Raw genomic sequence first — 19,052 nt, 5'->3', positions numbered from 1 at the left:
ATGGAGTAATATGCACTATTAGAAATGAAGTCGAAACGATATACACTTACTTATTTACTTGAAAACAGTGTTGTGTTATTAAACACTGCAGTGATATTACTAACACTGGCCAATATAGTCCCAAAAATAAACATCACAATTATTTACTAGCAAAACCTAGCAATAATCAATAATAATATCCAAGTAATCATCATCATTATTATTATTGATTATTATTATTAGATATTCTCATTTAGAATAGTTATACCGACTATTTTCTTGAGCGCGTAAAATGGAATTGTAATGTAAGACTTATTATGTCTAAGTTATTAAATGAGGAATTAATGTACTTTTTGTGTGAATCTAAATGAGTGGTAATTTCCTGAACGATTTTCGTGAATCGAACTTTCTCATCATGTAATAAGAGAATTTTCCTGCGATGTTAAGTTTTTCTTCCCAAGCAGCAGACTGTCGTCTAATTCACGTCAATTTTTGGTAATAACTCGTCGGCGACGTCATTCGCTCAAAAAATCACGTGATAATGACGAGATTTTTATGACTTATTTTAAGGTTATTTGAAGGATGGTTTTCCAAAATTCCATTGAATATTTGAGAAGAGCAGATATTTTAGAATCAACTTTGTATAATTCCAGAATTTTGCCTAGCCAGTAGCCACGAATGCGGGACAGAATACTAAATAATAATCAATAAAAGCAGTATATATTGTTACGAAATGAGCCCATACACCGCCCCGGTACGACGCCTATGAGTTCTCTAGAAAATACGGAGATGATCATCAATCGGGACGGCCGAGCGGCAGTCGCATAAAGACAAGTCTGGAGCCGGTTACCGGAAGTCTCGATTGCGGCGTCCAGGAAAGTCTCGAAGCGGCGTTCGAAAAGTCTGGAAGCGGAAATCGCTATAGATATTCGAGAAAGACCTCGATCACAGAAGGATGGGTTTAAATAGATGCCACCTTCGGGAACGATTATTGTTCACCCAGTTGAGTCAAGAGAGGCCAGTGCAGTGCGCCGGAATTATTTTGTACATAACTGCTATAATAGTTAGTCGTGTAAATTCGAGTTATTAAGAAATAAATTGTTGAGTTTAAACCACGCCGATTTTATTCACCCGTCAACGTAACAATATGTTTCTGTTTTCTTTCCTAGTTGGTTCATAGATGATGGAAAGTTCGACTAATTGTTCTTCGTTAATGATGTCCGGTTTAAAACAGTGTTGATTTTTTGTGTTATACATGAGGTTAGTATTTTGTAAATTGTAGGTAAACATGTGATAGGTCTGTATTTTGTTGGATTTGTTGTGTCATCATCTTTAGGTTTTAGATATATTACACCATGACATAAAAATGTTGGAAATGTGGATGGGTTAAGAAGGAACTGATTTAAGTGTTTTAGTAAATAACTGCCTACACAATTAAATTTTTTGATCAAAAAATTATGTATTTGGTCTGGTCCTGGTGATTTCCAGTTTTGTGTTCTATTGATATCATTCATCAGCTCGTCAAGTGTTATTTGATTATTGTTCATTGGTGTAACTGTGGATAGTTTATTGGATAATTGAGGAACCCACTGGGTAGATTTATTAATTCAAATTCTTGAGACCAAAGTTTTGACTAGAAAGTTGTTAGATCCTGTAAACTTGCAAGTCTAACAGTTAATTGAATTTCTTCTGTAATAGTTTATTAATATAATAGTATATATTCCGATAGAATAATTTTTTATTGCTAAAAAATTGTTTGTGTGTTATAAATTTATTATTATTATTATTATTATTAAGCCTGTTATACCCGCGCCATAACAAGTAGTGTAAGTCGTTCGCTAGTTTAATCTGTTCATTTTAGCACAATGTGCATCATAAATGTCTGTACTGACTCAAATATAATACGATATCTTTCGATAGTGAGTCCCACTCATCAAAAACTGTATTAGCTATAAATTTGTGCCTGAATGTGATACAAAACTTGTGTTTCCTTGGTTTTAAAGTTTTTTGTATTAAAGTTAGGCAGTTTTTTTTTTGTAGCTGAACATCAAAGTGTTTTCAACCACCGCAACGTGTACTTTGTCGCAGCTTTTTTTTTTCTTTTGTGAGGATGGAGGAATAAACGATTTTTGTATCCTCCATATTTTGTGTTTTATTTGGGGGCGCTTTTCCAACCTTAGGGTTCACCACTTTGCATTGTAACGCATTCCACCATTAAAAAAAACACAACGTAGGTGTCAAGTGGAATTGACGATTACGTTGAAGACGAAATTGTTTATTTTTTTCGTGGGTTTTAAAATTTTATTCACTTGTCATTTTTGGCAGGATGTCTGGGTTATCACAATATTTCGCATATTTTAGGCAGCATTTATTCGACAAAATTTTGAGATGAGGTCATTAGTAGATAGATAAACAGAGAACTTTTGATCATCGATTTACCATGCTTACGACAACGTTAATACATATGTTTACAAGATTCCAGAACTCTCGGTTTTGCAGTTTCAAAGTTAAATTACAAAACATTATTGTCCAATTTTGATTTTTTTATAAAATTTAACAACAATAATCGGTTCAATACTTTCGGAGATTACTTTTAGAATAAAAATCGACACAAACGACAGACAGAAGGAAACGAAGACCACTTTCTTCGTACTTTGACACTCACGAAGCCTCAACCCAACATGAAAGTACCTGCCTAAGTTCAGTGGGTTGCCGCACTAAAAATTCAGTGATTCAGACGGCTACACACTTCGAAATTGTGAACACTTATAAGGTCAACTTGTTATGAACTAAAGAGTGAGGAAATTTTGATAAGTGGAAAACTTTTCCACGCAGTAGTGTTGTAAACCTTGCAAAGGCATTCATCAAATAAAAGTCTCTTGTTCAATGGAAGACTAATAAAATAAAAGACAAATCTATTCAGTTCGAATTATTGAAGTTTTCCGATTTTTTTTTCAGCTGGTGCACACATTTTGGAATAGATTTGTGGTAAATATGCATTAAGATTACTTTATCTTTATTCTCCAATACGTTTTTAAATTTGTTATTCACGCATAGTTGTGTATAAAAATCTGTTGTTCGTTCCATTTTGGTTTGGCGCCGTAGAAAACGCGTAATTAGCAATGTATTTTACATAAGAAAATTTGCGGCGGTATTGTCATTAATTTCTGAAGAAGTTGATCATGAATTTTTCCCAATTTATTATTTTGTTATTCCTCATTTATTCGTGTTAAAATTCGAGTTTCATAATAAATCACATTGTTTCCTAAATTTTCATAATTTTAAAATTGCGTTTTTTGGTTGTGTATCATATTTAAAAAATTGTTCAAAATGTCTGCCTTAGTTTTTTTAGAGTAATGAAAAATATATTGAAATGTTCAACATTAGAGTTTTTTTAAACTCTTTAAAATTATTGAAGATCTTAAAGTCGGTCAGTTGTATGATTTAAAATCTTTTTTATTGAAGAAGTATACGGCAACGATCTTTGTGTTTAACTTAAAAATTTTTAAACTAGAGCTTTGTCTCGAATACAGCATATTAAATGAGATACATCGCATTTATAACGCGCAGATCACAAAGAAACATTTTTTTTTATTATTTAAAGACAATTGCATTCTTAGAATCAGTACCGTTTATGGGGAGACAGAACAGAATTTGAAGCAGACTTTAAAATACGATGTGACAAATAATACAGAAAAATGAAATTTTAAAAATATTTAAGACAAATCGACATACAACGAAATTCTAAAAATTAAATAAAAATCGCATTGTAACGACACAATAAGTGTCGGTACGTGAGCTCGGAAAGTTTCTTATCATTCCGCATCTATTTCTGTTAAAATTCAATTTTTAGCAATGTAAGTGTGACTGCCGTCATGTCTTTAGATTTCTTTAAATAATCTTTCTTTCTTATCTGCACGAAACGTGTTCGGAAATTTTCCCTAAATTATAAGGTTTTACCAAAGATTTTGAAACTGATATGAAAGTTCTTTTTCCAAATAAGTCCGGCTAAAAACTAGTCAACAATGCGTAAATGCCGCATATCTCAGTTACAACATCACTCGAGTTTGAAAATGTTTACCTCAAAGAAAAAGGTCGGTGTCAAATACTACTTTATTACAAAAAATATTTTAGACCGTCTTCAACAACTTTGCCTTTGGCGCTGATTCATTTTAAAATTTCCAACAATAAAGAAAAACCTAGTATGTTGAAAATTTCAATACACCTTTTGTACAAGCAACAAAGAAAGATTTTTTTTGGGAGAAATTTAAAAATAATAGTACATATCAGTAAAAGTTACAATGTTACCTACAATCCGTAGTGTTAGCTTATGTTACCTTTAAAAAACTAAAACAAAATTTTGATTAATTTTTGACATTTGATTTTGGTATTTTAATACATAAAACTCGAATTTTGACCCCAATATTTTCTTGAAAAAATATTAATTAACATTTTTTTAGATGATCATGTTTTCATGGATCTTGGTGTTCGTGCTTTCTTTGTATGTATACTACAAAAATAAAAGAAAATCTAGTCTACCGCCAGGACCTTGGAATTTACCCCTAATAGGTTCTTTACATAGATTAGATTCAAAAGCACCGCACATTTCTTTAACAAAACTTGCACGAAAATATGGACCGATTTACACAATAAAACTAGGATTATTGGACACTGTTGTAATTTCAGATGCCAAACTATTAAAAAAAGTCTTAATGAAAGACGAAGCCTTGGCAAGACCACCACTTTACTTGCTCGATTTTATATTTAGAGGAAAAGGTACTTTCCTGATGTAACATTTCAATTTTGTGTGACGATGTTTATATTTTACAAGGTGTTGCTTATAGTCCTATTCATGTGTGGAAACATCAAAGAAAATTTACTGCCAATTTTCTGAGAACATCAGGTGCTGCCAGAACCTCATCCAACAAAATAATTCTAGAGAATCATATAGGAAACTGTGCTGACGAGTTTATTCAGGTATGTAATTATGCACTATTACATATGTAATAACAATGCTAACATTTTTTCGTATCTAGTATATAAAAGAACAAGGAGACTACGTAACATTGAATCCTTCTGACAGTATAGTATACTACGTTACTAATATTTCGAGCGCATTGTTTCTCGGCAAGGCGTTTTCCCGTGACAATGAAACTCGACAAATTTTAACTCACAATATAGATGAAATTTCAAAACAAGCAACAATTGGTGGTGCTTTAAACTTTCTACCATTTTTACGGTAGGTTCAATGTTTTTATACTTAAATATGTTGCGTCCTATTGATTGATGTCGTTACTTGCAGTGTGTTACCAAAATACAAGAAAATAGTAACGTCGTTTGAAAAAAGTTTCAACAAAATTCATGAAATTGGAAAAGGATTAATCCAGGAAGTTAAACTAACCGGTTCTAATACGGACGATACTGTACCAAACTTGATTGAAGCATTTTTAACACAAGGCTCTAAATTTCTTCCTACAGAAATTTACAATGAAGAGCAACTGCTTCACCTCGTGGTAGATATGCTTGGCGGAAGTATCGAAACTACCGTGAATTCGTTACTGTGGATTTTGTTGTATTTAGCAAAATATGAAAACATACAAAACAAAGTACGTCAGGAACTGTTTGATGTATTACAAGGTAAAACACCTAAAATGGATGATTTGCCTAAACTACCTTACACAGAAGCTACCATTGCCGAAGTTCTTAGAAACAGAAGTATACTTCCTTTAGGATTTCCACGTTACACCTTAGACGATATAGAAGTAGAAAATTTTATAATACCAAAAAGTACCATGATAATGCCACTACTATGGGCACTTCATACAGATCCTACAGTTTGGAAAAACCCTGAAGAATTTTGTCCCGATAGGTTTTTAAATGATGATGGAAAATTTCATCAACCAGGATCGTTTCTCCCATTTCAGACAGGTGATTGGTTTTTTAGTAAAAACATATCTAAACCTTGCTATTTTAGGCAAAAGAATGTGTGTTGGCGAAGATCTGGCAAAAATGATAATATTTCTTTTTATTTCTACGGTTTTGCAAAATTTTAAAATTGAACGTGCTAATTCTAGTCCAGTTAATTTGATGGCTTCTTGTGGAATTACCCTAATTCCTAAGCCACAAGAGTTGCTTTTTGTAAAACTTGAGAGTTAGAATTACACATTTTCCTTTATTGGTAAACTTTGTTTTATTTCCTACTTTTGTATGTTTACTGTTCTCTCCGCATGTGTATGAAAGATATAGATTCAAGTAACAAAATTTAACATTATGTACGTACACGTTTTTTACTGATAAGAGAAAGAAATATGTATGCAGTTGTTTATATATAACTAGTAGAGGGTTGAAAAAATAAATCGCTTCATTTATTTATAGCAAATAAAGTCAGGAGCGGCGGACGTTCGGGCACCAGCTCCTTGTCCAGGGGAGGGAGCGCCGGGGTTGCTCTCAAGCCGGAGACACGGGTCTCAGGTGGTGAGCGATCCCGAAAATAAGAAAATAAAACAAAACGGCAACGAATATTTTAAACAATAAATCTGGTTTATTCCCTGCCACCAGCTACACGGCTAAAATAATAATCTTACTGCTAATTCTTAATTATCTACATCAATAAAACAACAAGAAAAGGAATAACACGTCCGGTACGGTCGTTCCTCCTGGGCGGCGACTTCTTTTAGGACGGGCTCCTCTTGGAGGCGGCCACCTTGAAGCTGGAAATCGCACGAAGATGGTACGGGAGGGGAGCGCGGTGGTGGTACACGACGCGTGCACGACGGTTTCGACTTGAGACGGTGACGACAAAAAAAAACCGGTGACGGTGGTACGTACGGGTTCCCGCGAAAATTCGCTTCGTTACAATCATACGGCATAATAACTCGAGAAAAATATAAATAATAATTTTAATTATCTTTTTTCGTTTATAAGTACTTTAAAAAAATGTGAATTAATATTTTGTTTAACATTTTTTTAGATGATGATCATATTTTCATGGACATTAATGTACGTACTTTCTTTGTATAGTTTAGGAAATATCGTTGTACCCTATAAAATTTTATTGACAATAACGAGATGGACACTAGTAATCCGCAGATGTTAGAAAGCAGAATAATCCAGGTCCCGACAAGGACCATCGTTAGTCACGAACGAAAATGACCATTATTTTATGCGTACAACTACCTGCTAAATGTTCTCCGACAAATTCGGGTGGACCGGTGTGAGCCATAAATATTTCTTACCATTGTACTACTGTCGGCCTCGTTATTGTCCATAAAATTTTATAGGGTACAACGATATTTCCTAAACTATACATAGGTTTGTACACTACAAAAGTATCAAAAATATCGTTTAACTGCGAGGACCTCCGAATTTACCTGTGGTAGGTTCTTTACATAGATTAGGTTCAAAAGCACAGAAATTTGAACCGATTTACAGCAAAAAAACTAGGATTAATGAACACTGTTGTGACTTCGCATGCTAAAATATTAAAAAAAGCTCTAATAGAAGACGAAGCTTTAGCGAAATCACCACTTTACCTGCTCGATTTTATATTTGGAAGGAAAGGTACTACTTCTGGTGGAACATTACAACTCTCTTTTTAGATTTTAATTTTACAAAATGTTTCTTCTCCTATTCATGTATGGATGCATCAAACAAAATTTATTGCCAACTTTCCGACAACATAAGACACTGTACTAAGATTTTAGTCAGGTATCTAACCACGCCTTTTTGATAAAGTGCTTACATATTTTCGTACCTATGTTATTAGTATTTCGAGCGCCTTGTTTCTCGACAAATCGTTTTTTCGTGACAATGAAAGTCGACAAATTTTGACTCACAACTTAGACGAAATAACAGAACTAGCAACAATTGGTGGTCCTGTAAATTCTTTATCATTTTATTCCCGAGGGTATGCTAAGGAAGTTTCAAGACCGCTACACTACGAAAAATCTAGTCTCCCGTTTCCGTCTGTCTGGTGTCTATCACCATTTTTATTAGAAACTGCTGGACCGATTGTTATCGAATTTTGTATGTATATTAGAAATATCATTTAGATTGTTAAACTCTGACCAAAATTTTGCTAATCATCTCCACCAACAATTTGATGACGTCATTTCAAAGAATTCTATGTTTATTTGATTTAACTGTTATACAACAATATACTCCTATAAGTGTGGTGTACGAATCTGCTGAGTTTTTTCCCTAATCGTCCAAATTTTTGCAAAAACATATAGGTACTAATAGTTTACCATTAGCGTACGATATCCCGATCGTGGTTCAGTGGGTCAGAGCTCGGAACGTGGACCGAACTTGGTCTTTCGTTTTTTTCCTCTTTTTCTCTCAGGCTGTTTATTACCCATGTTTACAACTTCATAACATTTTTTTATTAATTAAATTAAAAATGAGTCACCCCATTTTTTTTTTTAATGAGAATATATCCGTTTTATAAAAAAAAATAGAATAATATTTAGAACATTCAAATCAAACAAATGTCTGCGTGACATTCTTCCGATGTATAAACCTTAGATCATATAATACATAGATACCAATACTCAAACTGAAAGCTGTGACTAGACATGAAGCTATCTGTTGTCGTTTTCTACGTCAAGAGGAGTAGTATAATGCTATCCTTGTGTGATCACCACATCTTCATCTTTGTTATATGCATTTCATCTGTATATGTCTATTTCACTTCCATCCTTGTACCGCACCAGCGCAACAAATCGCTTTTGACAGATGTTTCTTCTAACCTCTCTTTCGAGTTGTTGTACAAAAAACAATTTTAGAATTTAGAACAAAGATCCTATTTTAAGTGATGTAATCATAAAGGATCACAATTGCTGTCCAATAATTTACTATTCCTTTAATTATCTACTGTGAATTATTTATAAAATCAAGCTGTCAACATATTTGGTACGAAGTTAGTTCAGACATACTTCCTAAAATTTAGGCGCGCAAAATTCAAATAGTGATCAGGCAAGGATAGCTTCATTGTAATCCCTCCATATACGAGAGAGATGTGTGACAGGAGGATGTCGTCACAGGCTCTGCTAGGGAAAGAACACGGCATGGTGGTATCTATTTATTATATGATCTAAGGTATAAACAACCAAATTCAAGTGTTTGCATCAGAAGTTAGCTTACTGCTGGGAGGCCATTTTTTTCCGTTGGTTATATGCTTTAAATAGTTATATTTTACATTGTCCGTACTTGTGCAATTTTCACATTCCCTTGCAAGGGCTGCGAGAGTGTTATTCATGCCGCCAGTTTTTACTGTATAGAGGTTATCACTACGTATCACAAAACAAACATAGCAAAATCTGATATTATAATTTTCCGATGAAATAAGGGAAGTTCTGTCGAAATAAACTTCGACCATTTTTTACGATAGGTTCAATATTGTTAGCCTGATGTAAACGCACCTGTGTTTTGTCGCTCCGTGTGTGTTGAATTGTGTTCGTTAAAAGTGCAGCGATTTTTCTGTGTTTGATGTTGACAGACGCGTCTTGTGACCAGGGTCATTTTGCCGCATAGTTCATTAAGATCGGTCCAGTAGCTCCAGAGTTATTTGTAAATAAACGCGAAATAGTTCAGCATTATTTTAATCTGTACCTAGTGGGTTCTTGTATTCGTTTCTTTGACGGGAATTAGTGGCTATCAGCTAAGACCTGATACAGAACCCATGTTTTTGGTGTTTCGCGTTTTTTTGCCTTAATAAGTATGATAGTTTAATAAAACACAGAAGCTAAGTATTCTTTATTGGAAAAATAGTCACAATTAAGATAGCGTCTTTTCGGTTAAAACGTCCATTTCGATCCTGGGACGTGCGAGCCTTTTGGGGAGTCATTCGGGCAGTTGTAACAAAAATTCTGACATCAGATTTGAGCGACTCGCGACGACGCCGGGTATATTTGAACTCCTGAAGGTCTGGGGAGTTCAGATATACACTTATCTCAACATCGACACCCGCAACGCTCAATTCAGGAATATAAAACTCAGCTCCCTGGGCTGTTCTCGAGCGGGAAAAAACTTTGGCGTGTATTTCTCGATTTGAGGAATTGATTTCCGGCATTTTGGTGTGGATTGGACTTACCGATTTTTGTCACGGCCATCTTGGCACTCCAGCTTTCGTAGTTGGGGGATCATTGTCGGGTTGCAGAGTTACCTGTGTCCGTCCTCTCTGGTTCCGTATTGTTTTTCTACTTTTCGACTCGAGTATATAAGAGAATTTCTTCATTTTCTGTTTATGACTGAGCTTCAATGCTTAATTGTTTGTCTTTTTACAGTTTTTTGTCTTTTATTTATTCTTTTCTGTTCCTCATTTTTTTGACGCCGCTCCTTTGTGAGCGAAAAAATTAGCTTCTGCTTCTTTTTGACGTGCACCATTAGTGCAAATCCTGGCTACGTACCGGTATTGATAAAGCATGTCGGCCAAACCTTCAAAGTCGAATAAGAGAGGCGTGAAACAAAATCCCGATCCTTCGCCGCATGCTCCATCCCCCCCATAATTTCGCCATCTTACCTTACCCATCTTCAACATCAATCAGACTTCCATACAACTGCGACAAATGCGATAAAGCGTACTTGCGAGATGAGGCGTACCAAGTGCCAACTTTGCAAGTTGGAATTTCCAAATTATGAATTGGTACGTCAACACGAGAAACGAGGTCATAACTAATTATACTAGAAGGAACTGGCGAAACTATTGCCGCAATCGGATCCGGAAACTTTCACCATATTAGCCCGTATAAAGGGAAGGGCGGTCCCTGGAAAAACTTTTCTCGATTAGATGACTGTCGCAACGGACCTAACGGTACATCAAATTAGACATAGAAGGGAGAAGGCGGTATACAAGAAATATCTCGAGAATGCAAAGAGAGAGGTGAAGGAGGACAGCAGGAAGATCGTTACCAATATAGGCACATCAACGCCCATCCCTGAATTGCACTTCCCTCCCATGCCACTAAACAACACGCAGGTTGAAGAGATTGTTATCCCATTCGAAGCCGCCACCAGTTCTGTAAAGCCACATGAATCCAGTTCCTATAACTACGCCGAACTCCACACCACCATAAGGAGTATATCGCTCGCCGTCTCCACCAATCGTGAGGAAAGACCTACAATGCCCCCAACACCACGGGCCCTCCGCTACAACCGGAGAGAGCAGTTGAGAACAACCCAAGATCTTCACGAAACCCCCACAACAACAAATATCATTCCTCATGACTTGTCTGCAGTCCTCAGATCGCTTTCGTAGGAAAGTTTGTCATCTCGGGGTCCTGATGTGGGGTTTGAGGTAGTGGAAGCGCTGGTACATCATAACGCACGAATGCAGACATCTCTAATTGAAAACCCAGACACCCAACCACTGGACTCGACTTTTCACCCGACCACGACCCTGTGCGCACCGACTATAGAAGATTTAGTTAGTCTCCTTGACCCCTACAAACATTTCTCAGGAGCATACTGACCTAATCTCTGCGATAAGCGAAAATTCTCGCAGATCATCGCTGATCAGATGCGATAGCAATCTGCCACGTAACTCTTCGATACGAGAAAGTGACACAAAAAGGGCTCTTCTAAGAAAACCAGGCCAGCCAAGAACTATGGTCAAGTGAACACGGGGCGTAATAAGCGGGCTAGCACATACAAAAAGGCCCAAGATATGTACCAGAAAAACAAAAAGGTATTAGCCGATACGACCCTAAGGGGGAGCTTATTCGAGGAAGAAACATACCCCCAAGTCGAGGCGGTAGGACAACTGTATAGTGGCATACTGGAATCCGTTTCTCCGCAGGACGGTGAACAATTTACATTGAAGAAGACGAGAGCAGACACATATTTCCCTATGAATACCGAGGAAGTCGCGTTCGCGAAGAAGAATTGACAGAATTCAGCTCCCGGGCCCGGCGGTATTGATACGTCGGATGTTAAGGATGTCGCAAATGATTTATTAGCAGTCTTATTTTTTATCATGTTGCAGTATAAATTGGTTCCTTCCGGTTGGCGCGAGGCAAGGACAACATTCCAGCACAAGGACGAATCACGACGCGATCCTAATAACTGGCGCCCTATTAGGATTGGGTCCGAAATACAATGCCTGTTTCACCGCAGAATTGCTAATCGTCTTAAGACGGCCTTCTCTCTTAATATACTCCAAAAAGACTTCGTGAACGTAGATGGAGCATTAGCCAATGTCGAGTTATTAGAATACTATATTAGTATGCGGCGGAAAGGGCGGAAATCTTATAATGTGGTTTCTCTCGATATAAGTAAGGCCTTTGATTTGGTCTCACACCAATCCTTGATTAGGGCACTGTGGAGGTTAGATATCGAGGAAGGTATGATTAAGTACATTCAAAGTAATTTTCGGTCGTCTACAATTATAAACATTCTATAGGAAGGAGTCCAACTCGTAATGACCGAATTAAATAATGGATCTGTCGATGGTTGCGTGTCTCGCATTTGCCGACGACCTTATCCTCTTGGCCGACAAGTATGTCAACATACTGATCTTGCTCGATACTGTACCTTGCTTCGTAGCCAAGAGAGGGATTTAGATCAATCCTACGAAGAGTCGTTCCCTATCGGTGAAAGGCGCTCCTATGGCACTGGCAAAATCGATCGTCTCAATGAAGAGAAAGAAGATTCCCACAATATATACCTGGATTCGTTTCGCTGTCTAGGGCAGGGGTATAATGCAACCGGTGTTGTCAAGCCCTCATTAACTAATTCACAAACATGATTGGATAATATCAGTAGAACGCCATTGAAACCACACCAAAAAGTAGACCTAATTAACATCTATGTGATGCGTCTACTCCAGAATTTTACGAGCTCTCTTATGATCGGTAATTAAAATCGGCGTGAATAAAACTCAACAATTTATTCTTCAGTAATACAAATTTAAGTGTACGACTTATACACAGTGAATAATTCTGACTCAACTTAATTCGTACTCAACAACCGACTCCTGGATTATACTGGCCATTCCCAGCGGTGGTCTCTATTTAAACAGCCACCGCTCCTTTATAGACGTTTCGCGATCGAGGCTTTTTCTTAATCGAACGCCTCACAGCCGCCGTCATCGATGATGAGTCACCCATCATCGCCCTACATACTACAAAGCCCTCCGAAAACCCTTAGGCGTCGCAACGGGAGGCGTATGGGTTATTTCGTAACTATATTTGTACCTAATAATGTGAACACAATAGATCGACATCGATATTTACAGTGTGTTACCAAAGTACAAGAAAACAGTGGCGTCGTTTGAAGAAAGTTTAACAAAATTCATATAATTGGAGGGTTAATCCAGAAGACTAATTAATTAATTATAGTTAAGCTTCTCTTATACAGATGACACTGTATCAAACTTGATTGAAGCATTTTTAAAACAGGTTACATTTTAGACTATGTAGAAATAGAAAATTTTATGATTCCAAAAAGTGCCATGATACTGCCATTATCGTGGGTAGTTCATACAGTCCATATAATTTGGAAAAACCGCGACGAATTTTATCCCGGCAAGTTTTTAAATGATGATGGAAAATGTTATCAACCAGGATCGTTTCTCCCATGTAAAACAGGTGATTGTTTTTTTTAATAATAACATATCTAAACCCTGATATTTTTTTGCCTAAAATATGTATGTTGGCGAAGATATTGCAAAAATGATACGTCTAATATTTTTTCTTTCTACTGTTTTGCAGGATTTAAAAACGGGACGTGTTAATTCGAGTCCAGATGATTTTACGGCCGTTTGTGAAAATAACTGCCACAAGACTTGCTTTTTGTAAAACGTGCGAGTTAGAATGACATATTAATTCTTCGTTAGTGGTTATTGGTAAACGTTGTTTTATTTCCTAAAATTTTGCATATGTTTACTGTCCCCTCCGTATATATATGTATGATAGATATTTTATTTAGCTTCAAGTAACAACATATCACAACAATTATTATATACTCGTTTTTTTACTGATAACTAATTAAAGAAATATTTTTATGCAGTTGTTTATGGAATCAGAGACTAAATTCTTCTGCGTTTGATAAAAAATAATCAAATCAGTAGCGTAGTAACCTTTAAAACGATAAATTCTTTCTGTCATTTAAAATAAACAGGGAACAACAACATATTCCCAATTCAGACCTAGCGAGACAAAAATCTAGACTTTTTTTCTTTTCTAATCTTTTCGCAATATTGCGCGGCATTTGCTACGCTAAAAGTCGTGTGGATGTTGTAGGCATTTGCTCCATCATCTGTCTAACCTTTCCAGTATTTTCAGAAATTTTCTTCTCTTTCGACTTGCCATTTTCCTCTTTCCTTTATAGAAGCGATGTTTCTTGGAACCTTGTATCATCGTTGTAATGTGTTGCAAAAATGGGCATAGTCGACGATGTTGTCACGAAATTCTTCCCGGAATTCATTTCAAGCTGCTTGAATCCACATACCGTTTAAATAAATTTCGACAAAGATATGTCTTTAACATAAAGATCATTTCTCCACTAAACAACAGGGAGCTAGAAAACAAGAAAAGTAAGATAAGAAGGGATTTTTCACGTAACAGTTGTTCAAATCACGGTTAGATTGATTAATCAATTAACGTAAAATTTAAATCAAAGTTAAAAATCAGTTTATAAAGACTTAAGTTTACAAAATTTTTGGCACTTAAAATTGGTTTTGTCAAAAACGTTAAACATATCATTTCAGAGAAAATATACGGATTCAGTTCCAAAATGACTCAGTACAAATTATGTCGTTCGCCCGTTATATATCACAGATATTGTTTCAGATTCAGATTAATAAAACCCACAAAAGATACATTTATTTATATATAATAAATGTAACCATTACACATTAGACTATTTGTCTTGTAACACTATAATCTAATCTACATTTAACTTCATAAAATGCCCAAAAAAACCAAATATTTCATCCTTGTTCAGTTTTTTAGGTCTCAAACTTTCATCGGTTCGAAGCTTATCTAGCGAATCAAAGCGCTCTTCGTACGTAGTCAACTTTAATTTTAGCATTTCTGGAAAGTGAAAAACGTAAAAATTTGTACTAAATTTCATAAAAGCTCGTTACCATTCAGCTCATGTAATGATGGCCCCTCTCCTCCATAATCCTTAGGCAACTGGTCGTTCGAAAGAATACCCTTTAATACTGCCGAATCATCACAACACTGGATCTTGTTAAAAATATATACTTATAAATTTTTAATCTTTAAACAATGTCACAAAACTACGACAATGTCTCCCCATACTTAAATTTTAAGAATGTGGTAACGTACTTTTGGACACTGTATTCCATTCTTTCTAACACTCACCCTTTCGAAAATTTTTTGTTTCAGAGACGACTTCAGAATAGATAGTACCACAGAAACAAAACCAGGACTGTTTAATATGTATATGTCTTTAGAACGAATAGAATACACTTTCTGAAAGCAGAGAAAGAGTTTCGTATTGATAACGTTATTTTTCTCACCTCAAAAATAACCAAAATTTTTATTATCAGAGTCGGAGTTAATTTTTTTACATCACTCAAAGAAATGTTAGTCATATCGAAGATCAAAATTTCTCCAGCTGCCAAGCAGTCTTCGTATAATCTCATCTCTGTCACATTCGTAGAGTGTACAACTAGCTCCCTAGGTCCAAACACATTTCCAGGATTTACTTTAATGATAAACACCCTGTGAATCCCGTCGAGAGCCGTGGGAAGAACGCACAGGTAGCTAAAATTCAGTCCAACGTATTTTTTACAAAACACACTTATTTTTATTTTACACCGCTTCCATGACCTTCTGCATTAGTTCCAATTTTGGGTTACTGTTTTCAAAAAAATCGGGAAATAAACCTCTTACGGTGTAGTACATGTCGATTTTCCGTTGCGTTTTTTCCATGTTGAATTTATTCAAAAACAGAAAATTTCTGATTGGAACTTTATCTAAAATTCAACAATTTTACTACATCTGGTTAATAAGCAATGGAAACTTACCCATTATCTCAGGTAGGTGTGGCTGATTTTTCATCCATTCTTGTATTGTTTTGATATCATTGTTCGCTTCTTCTTCTGTTTTATCATATCTTTCCAATGCCCTTTGGATTTCATTGGGATCTACGTGTAATATGTCCGGGTTCATTGAAATTAAATCAGGATGACACAAATGGTAGTTTCTTCTCGTAACGCAGCTGAGAATTTAACTTATATGGTAAATATTTTGTTGTTTACTTGTGTGTTTTAGTGGGTTGTAAAAGCGACAACGTTAATTGCCAAACATAAACGAAACTAGGCTTCACAGCAAATGTATGGATGTTTATCTAATTTGAGGTGTAATTTCTTCAAAAAATTAATAATTATGGTCTTTACTGAAACATTTAAAAATTGTTTTTTAGCTACGACTAAATTTTGATACATATATTTCGTGCATATTAATGAAATTCGACTAGTTTCAACTTTTATTTGTGAAATGGAAAATAACAATTCTCGTGACTTTTTCTCCTCTAGTTGATTTAACCCAGTTCTGAAGAGATAATAAAAAATAAGAAATGTGGCATGAAGACTTTAAAAAAAAATTTAAATTTCAGTGAAGCTCATGAAAGCAAAATAGAAATCAAACATAAAAGCGACAATAAACAATTTCTAAATTTGTAAGCACACATATTTATTTATTTTCGATTAAATAGAAACACAATTTCTAAACTTTGTATGTACACAGATAAAAAAAAATCTAACTAAAAACAAGGTATTATAAGCGAAAATTGCATATTTTGATTTTGTCTTCGCATATACTAATCGCATCAAGAAAATTATCGATCTCACTTTCACTAATAACACGAGATCCTCCACACTCCCCACTTTCAATGCAGAAAGGCACGGTACCTTTATTAAAAATGCTATTAAACTCGCAGGTGTTGTCGTGGTTATAGTTCCCCAAAATGTTTTCAATTTTAGACCAACAGTTGCAATTCCATGGGTTTCCAAGTAGACCAAGATCCGTTCTTTTTTCAGGATGTTCAAACACCATATTCGTTAATCGATTAAAACTTAGCACAACGATGGCCGGTGTGTCGTTAGAGGCAAACACATCACTCGTAACATTTTTGATAATGTTGAAACTTAAATCAACGAAAGAGAGCTTGCGAAATTTGTCAAAGCGAAAATGTACTTCTTCGATTTTATTGTGCGCGAAATGCAAATACTGAATTTGTTTCAAGGTCGCAATATCAGGAACAGTGGTGAGACGGTTGTGGTTCAGATAAAGTTCTTTCAGTTTTTGCAAGTTTTGGAAAGCATACTTATCCAAAGACTCAAGCTGGTTGTTGCTAAGTTCCAGTTGTTGTAAACTGCTTGGAAACGGTTCATATCCAATAAAATTTATCTCGTTGTGGTTCAATAAAAGCCATTTTATTTTTGTATTGTAGAAGCCAGTAGTTACCGAGTGAATATGGTTCCAAGACAGATCTATAATATCTAAGGTCAAATTTTCGAATATTCCTCGTCCCAAGTGTTGAATATTGTTGTTCTTCAAATAAACTTGTCGTAGTGAAGATATTTCGGAAAAGGCAGCATCGGTTATTTCGAGAATATTGTTACGGTACAGGTTCAGATATTTCAGATAGCTAATATGAGCAATTCGGTAAATTTTTTTAATGAGACGGATTTGGTTGATGATAGTTAAAGATTTAGTTCTGTGCAAATCAAAAAGAACACTGGAATTTAAACTATGCTTGGGTGACTCAGTCAAATCGCTCAAAGATCCTATTTGTACATGGTGCCATGGAGTAGTTTCGTTTTGCTTGACATCTGCTAAGTCGTCACAAATAATCACATGAGATTCTTCACAAAAACACAAAATGTCTTGAACAACTAAAACCACAACTAGTAATAGCGTGGATATGTGGTAGATTGACATATTTATAGCCGACTATTTGAAGTACGAGTTCGATGTGAATCGTAATGCAGTAATTTGTGACGAAGGAAAGGTCAAGGCGAAGTGATGACCTCTTTGTTCAGTGTTTTTTACATCTGTTATGATTTGACGCTGACAAAAATCTAGTTGAATATAAGATAAAATAAAGTTCAATCTTTAAACACGCAAGGCAACTATTGGCATTTTTCAAAACTGAGAATACATTTAAAGATCAAAAATTGAAAAAACTACCAAATACAAAATTAAATTAAATAGGTCGATGCTTTTCTCCGAGCTATATTAGTCTTAGACATTATTTGTTAAGAGACAACATTCTCATTTTTTATTTTTAGAAAGATTTTAGTATCCCTTTGGGGACAGTGTAACTCAGTAAGGAACTTTTTGTTCACACTAGTGACAAACAAGAAAATGTTCATTTGGAATTACGACACAATTTATGGCTTCAACAACATAATACTCTTGTGCATTATCCTAGAAGGGTGCGGGATTACCTTGATGTGGTCTTCATTAACAGGTAGATTGAGAACGTTTGCTGACTCTTGGCCTTCAAAAGTTCAAATATTACGCCTTTCTTTCTGTAGGATATATACAGTTAAAGAAAAAGTTTACCAAACTCCAATTAACACCGTACGACATTTGGAAAATAAAATAAAAAAAGTTATAGAATCTATTTCATCAGATATTTTAATGCGGGTGGAAATGTTAGTTTAGGATGGATCCGAGATATTTAATGTTTTTAATAATAATAATAATAATAATTTTTATTTCAGAATAAGCATATACTTACTTATTAAACATATTAACAATAAATGAGTATGAAAATTAGAATAATTACAAATTAAGAAAGCAATATGATATTTGAAACGTTGAGAATAGAAACATAAACTTAAATGAATCTGTGAGTAAGCACATACTCCTATTAAAGATATTAACAATAAAGAAAAACTTATCAAGAAGGTATGGACAATCTATTCTGTTATTTATAAAATTGTATGAAAATTTATCAACAATAATTATTCCTCTTGTGCGGAGTCGCTTGCAATTAAGTTTGGCCAATAATAGTTCATGATTGAACCCTTGAGGGGGATAAATGCCATCAATCAGATACTCAACAAATTTAAAAAAATTTTCTTTGAATTCGTTTTA

The 19,052-nt window shown here is 35.1% G+C and overlaps 2 protein-coding genes across 2 annotated transcripts; one reads left to right on the top strand and one right to left on the bottom strand.

Moving 5' to 3' along the window:
• Window positions 1-6,135, top strand: LOC135137711 (cytochrome P450 2J6-like). Its single transcript, XM_064067429.1, has 8 exons — window positions 1-5; window positions 758-938; window positions 983-1,051; window positions 4,440-4,755; window positions 4,811-4,956; window positions 5,016-5,218; window positions 5,282-5,907; window positions 5,954-6,135. Exons 1-8 carry the CDS (start codon window positions 1-3, stop codon window positions 6,133-6,135), a joined length of 1,728 nt encoding a protein of 575 aa, XP_063923499.1.
• An 8,672-nt stretch (window positions 6,136-14,807) lies between these two features.
• LOC135137408 (retinol-binding protein pinta-like) lies at window positions 14,808-16,497 on the bottom strand. Its single transcript, XM_064067042.1, has 6 exons — window positions 15,971-16,497; window positions 15,760-15,919; window positions 15,461-15,707; window positions 15,303-15,413; window positions 15,062-15,164; window positions 14,808-15,008 (listed from the first exon to the last, which is right to left on the bottom strand). The coding sequence occupies exons 1-6, from the start codon at window positions 16,113-16,115 to the stop codon at window positions 14,860-14,862; spliced, it is 915 nt and encodes a 304-aa protein (XP_063923112.1). The 5' UTR covers window positions 16,116-16,497; the 3' UTR covers window positions 14,808-14,859.
• Window positions 16,498-19,052: the final 2,555 nt, after the last annotated feature.

Source organism: Zophobas morio, unplaced genomic scaffold (assembly GCF_036711695.1).
Source record: "Zophobas morio isolate AGI-343-1 ecotype UQ-CSIRO unplaced genomic scaffold, CSIRO_AGI_Zmor_V1 ptg000029l, whole genome shotgun sequence".
NCBI lineage: Eukaryota > Metazoa > Arthropoda > Insecta > Coleoptera > Tenebrionidae > Zophobas > Zophobas morio.
Note: the sequence above shows the minus strand (reverse complement) of the source record. Positions and strands in the feature narration are given on the sequence as shown.